At 44.1% G+C, this 4,605-nt stretch overlaps 1 protein-coding gene across 1 annotated transcript; it reads left to right on the top strand.

Annotated features, from left to right (window-relative positions):
• Nucleotides 1-1,561: 1,561 nt before the first annotated feature.
• On the top strand, nucleotides 1,562-4,155 carry LOC143797981 (uncharacterized). Its single transcript, XM_077281100.1, has 4 exons — nucleotides 1,562-2,051; nucleotides 2,198-2,357; nucleotides 3,283-3,769; nucleotides 3,916-4,155. The coding sequence occupies exons 1-4, from the start codon at nucleotides 1,895-1,897 to the stop codon at nucleotides 4,153-4,155; spliced, it is 1,044 nt and encodes a 347-aa protein (XP_077137215.1). The 5' UTR covers nucleotides 1,562-1,894.
• The last annotated feature ends 450 nt before the right edge of the window (nucleotides 4,156-4,605 follow it).

Raw genomic sequence — 4,605 nt, forward strand, 5'->3', positions numbered from 1 at the left:
ATTAACCATGCAGACCAGACAAAAAAATAAAATATATGTATATATATATCTGTCCACAATATACATAGGAAGACAGCAATGTGCTCGTGTGTGCTTAAGGCTACGTTCACATTAGCGTCATGCGACGCAGCGTCGTCGACGCACGACAACGCATGCGTCATGCGCCCCTATCTTTATCATTGGGGACGCATGCGTTGCGTTGTTGTGCGTTTTCGGTAAAACGCACGACGCATGCATCGTTTCACCGCACCTGGCCGGCGTCGAAGACGCTACATGTAGCATTTTTGTTGCGTTCAAAAAACGCGCGCGTCGCACTTGCGTCGCTCGTGCGTCGTCAATGCGTTACAATTTCCCATTGAAACCTATTGACGACGCACTTGCGTCGCGGGTGTGCGTCGTGCGTGCGTTGTGCGACGCATGCGTCGTTAGCTAAAATGAAACAAAAAAGTGTCTAGACAATGTCTAGACAGTGCAAACAGTGAGAAAAACATCCCCCATATATAAAGAAAATGTTGGATTGTTTGTCACTTCTGCTGCAGCATCTTGAGGCAAGACACCAGAGGCACATCTCCAGAACACCAGACGACTTCTATTCATCCGCTGTCCAGAGATGTAAGTATAGAATGATTCTGTGCATTTTCTCCATGTTTTTTAAAATTATTTTTGCAAGTTGTGTTTTATATTCTGCACTGTGGTTAGGATATTGTGGTATTTTTGGTCTGGTTCTGATGTATGGCGTTGTATACGATGGCGTTTCATGGTCTGCGGCCTTGATTATTGTTCTTTCCAGGATAGATTTTTCGTTCCATTTATTGGTTTGGTGGTGTTTTTTGTATTCAGTTGTGATGTATTATTCTTGCGTTATATGATGGCGTTTAATAGTCTCCGGCCCTGTCGGTTTTATTGTAAAGTATGGTAGTATAGAATGATTCTGAGCCCTTTTATTACATTTATTAATTTTTTATTGCAAGTTGTGTATTATGTTCAGCACTGTGGTTGTGTAAAGACATCGTTGTATGTTTATGGTTGTGAGGTATGGCGTGTATTGGCCCTTTTATTGTCTCCGGCCCTGTCGGTTTTATTGTAAAGTTTGTTTTGTTATTAATGTTTCTGCCCTTAATTTTTCGGGGTTGTTAAATTTTAACTTTCAGAAAAATATTGTGTTTTTTGTGTTGCTCCGTGCATACTGTACTTTAAAAAAAAAAAAAAAAATTTTGGGATTACTACATTGGGTCTGTTGTAGATTAGTCTTCTTATCTTTAGGCTTTTGTACTCTGGCATTGGGTTGTCTCTGCCATTGTTTCTTTAATTTAATCAATGTGGCAGTGTTGTTTGCTCAGCGTTAGTTCAGTTGGAGTGCAATGTTCTTTGTGGTTTAAATGACTTTTTTTTTTTTATTATTTATTGCTGTATTGTGCATAGGAGCATAGTATCAATGTTATTTTGTTCTTTATTTCAGAATTGCATTAGTCATGGCCAGCGGCAGCGAGTCGAGCAACACCCCACCGCAGAGGAGTGCGGTGAGTACATGATCTACTATTGCTTACTATTCACTGTCATTTGTAGATGGGTCACTCAACTTTTTGGTAAACTATTTTGCAGGCTTCTTCAAGTGAGGAGGAGAACCAGGAGGAAGAGAGGGAGCAGGAGCAGGGACCACGGGGCCAAGCTGTGGTTGCATCACGGAGAGTAAGAATTTTTTTCAAACCTATTCATTTTTTTTGTTTAATTTTTTTTTTTTGGCAGGTATGGGGGGTGGTGGGAGGTTGTGGTGTTGTGTGTAGTAGGTGGCGGTGGAGGAGGTAGGGACAATTTTTTTTATCTTTCAAACATTAATATTTACCATTTTTTCTAGGTTTCACAACGGTCCCTGGATGAACCACTGGATATTGACATGATGGTGGCATCCATTGAAGCACGGGGCCCGTTGTGGGACAGCCGTGACCCCCGGCACGCGGACCAGGGCATATTGCGCCGTCTGTGGATAGAGGTGGCACTATCGCTGTGGGATGGCTTCGACAGCGCTTCACCCAAGGCCAAAGCTAGTTTCCGTAAGTATTTACAAAATGCTGCTGTGACCCATCATGCCAGGATTACACAACCGTCTGTGATGTCTTCTATTGGGATTGCACACGGTTGCGTAATCGTTTTCAAAATATTATCTAAAACTTTTTTTTTTTTTTTAATTTATACACAGTTAAACAATTGAAGACCAGATGGCGCTCCATGAAGGACCGTTTCAAGAGGGGCCTGAAAAAGGAGGGACAGAGTCGTAGTGGTGCTGCCGCTTCAAGGACCTCGGTGTACAAGTACAACCGTATACTGCAGTTCTTGCGACCGGTCCTTGGAAGCAGAGAGTAAGTATAGTACCTATGCACACACCTAGTTTTTAGAACATTCCTATTCACATACTACATTCCAGCCACGTAGCTTATTGCCCAGCCATTTATTTTGGCAAGTACCAAGTATAGAAGGGAAGAAAAAAAGACAAGCTCACCGAGGCGTGAAAAGTAAAAAATACATAATTTTATCCTCTTCAATCATAAGCAGAGCATGAAACATCAGCACAATACAATAGACACTATCTACGCGTTTTAGGTGACAGGGAACATCAGACCTGAAACGCGTACATAGTGTTTTTATTGTATTGTGCTGATGTTTCATCCTCGGCTACTGATTGAAGTGAATAAAGTATTTTGTTTTTACTTTTCACGCCTCGTTGACCTTGAATTTTTTATTCATTTATGGTCTTCTCACACTTGACACAGCAGCGCCTCCCTTCTGGGATTACTACAATGTTGACCTTGACTTACTAGCAATTTCACTGAAATCAGAAGTATACAGAACACAGTAGATTGGACATGCCCAGCCAATATTTAATAGTGGAGTAGTATAGTGGCTATCCAGGTGTATCCGCGATTTTTTTAGACACAAAAAAGTAAAATATAATCGATACGGCATACATTCCACTGCAAAGCAGGTTATGTTCCCATGGTTACTCAGCTCGCAGGACCTGTGATGACGTCTCGGTCACAGGACCGTGACGTCATGGCAGTTCCAACTGAAGCATAATTGTGTGGCGTTGCAAACCACAATCATGGGTGACTATTGTGAATTAAATAAATACCTTTTTTTTTTTAATATTGATGGTGCATATGCAGTGTCAATATTAAAAATAGGTTAATATTAATGGCGGCAATGGATATCTGGCGGTAAAGTTAATTAATGACGCATGTTAAATGTGATATTTAGTATACTAAAGGTTTCCTTATGTTTTCACAGAACACACAGCAGCACCCGCGAGACTGTCCGACCCTCTGGAGCGGTACTTTGTGAAGCGCCATCTGAACAGTCGCAGCCATCCCACAGCGAGAGCAGGTCTGCACCACCCCAATCTGGCGAACCGGCAGCCGGTCCATCAGATGTTCCCCTGGCCGAGGCCTCTGTCGCTCCTTCCTTTAGGTCTTCCCGACAGCGTCAGCGGGCCTCGGACAGGGAGGTCATGCCCGAATTTTTACATCTGAGCACCGTTTTTCAGAATGGTTTCAAGGCGATGTGCGATAAAATGTCCAATCTCGAACGTCGTCTTGAAATCATCGAAACGGAGCTCAAGAGGCCGGCCAAACATTTTTTTAATGCCATTTACAAGGGCATGGTTGAACATCTTACGCCGGAACTCCAGATTTCGGTCATGCAGGGCTGCAACAATGTATATGTCAGTGCTCTGCAGCAGGCTCGGGTCATGCAGTCAGCGACAAATATGCCCACAGTACCATCGCTGGCTGCCATGACTCCGACTCCTGCTGCAGAGCACCACCACAGAGCTCCGCGTGCCGAGGGCCACCGCCACCGCCACCGCCACCACAGAACAGACCCCGAAAGTTCAGAGCATGACAGGCCTTCAAGGGGACACAGACGGGAAGCCGACCCACACCCAGAGGGAGAGAGGAGGAAAAAGAAGAAGAAGATGACGACGACAAGCACTACAACCTTGGCTATGGCTGCTCCCAAAAGTACCACCAGAAAACACTCCGGGTCTACCCGGAGCACAACAAGTACCAAGGCTGGGTCTACACAGAGTACACCCAGTACCCAGCCTGGGTCTACAAGGAGTACACCATCTACCCAGCCTGGGTCTACCCGGAGCCGGAGTAGCCAGCCAAGGACACTGGTCGTCCCTCCTCCTCCCTCATCTCCTGCTCCATTAGTGTCGCCAACATCAACTGGCTGGATTGATGGCATCCCGTCTAGTGTCATAGACTATGCTGCTTCCTCCCCCTCGTCCTCCGCCTCGGTCTCCTCAACACCCCCAAAAAGTGTGGGATATCAATCCCCTTTCGTTGCGGATGTTGGTACCCCCTAATAACATTTCCCTTTTTTTTTTTTGTACCCTAAATAAATGTTCCTTTTTGTTTAAAAAAAACAATTGTTTTTATTGTCTCAAAGTTTGCACCAAATCACACCTTGCGCCGTATACACAAATCTTGTCTTTGTAACACCTGATGTGCAATGTCTGACAATATTTATCAAATTTTTTTTTTCATTGTTTATAGGGCTGTCGCTCATTGTACTCTGATGTTACAAATACAAACAGCATTGCTCAAT

This window comes from Ranitomeya variabilis, chromosome 1 (genome assembly GCF_051348905.1).
Source record: "Ranitomeya variabilis isolate aRanVar5 chromosome 1, aRanVar5.hap1, whole genome shotgun sequence".
Lineage (NCBI taxonomy): Eukaryota > Metazoa > Chordata > Amphibia > Anura > Dendrobatidae > Ranitomeya > Ranitomeya variabilis.

What these genes read in the sequence shown, in the direction of transcription:
- LOC143797981 (XM_077281100.1), top strand. Translation starts at nt 1,895, where the DNA reads ATGATGGTGGCATCCATTGAAGCACGGGGCCCGTTGTGGGACAGCCGT. An exon ending in CAAGGCCAAAGCTAGTTTCC is followed by an intron (nt 2,052 to 2,197) that starts GTAAGTATTTAC and finishes ATTTATACACAG; the next exon opens with TTAAACAATTGAAGACCAGA. An exon ending in CCGGTCCTTGGAAGCAGAGA is followed by an intron (nt 2,358 to 3,282) that starts GTAAGTATAGTA and finishes ATGTTTTCACAG; the next exon opens with AACACACAGCAGCACCCGCG.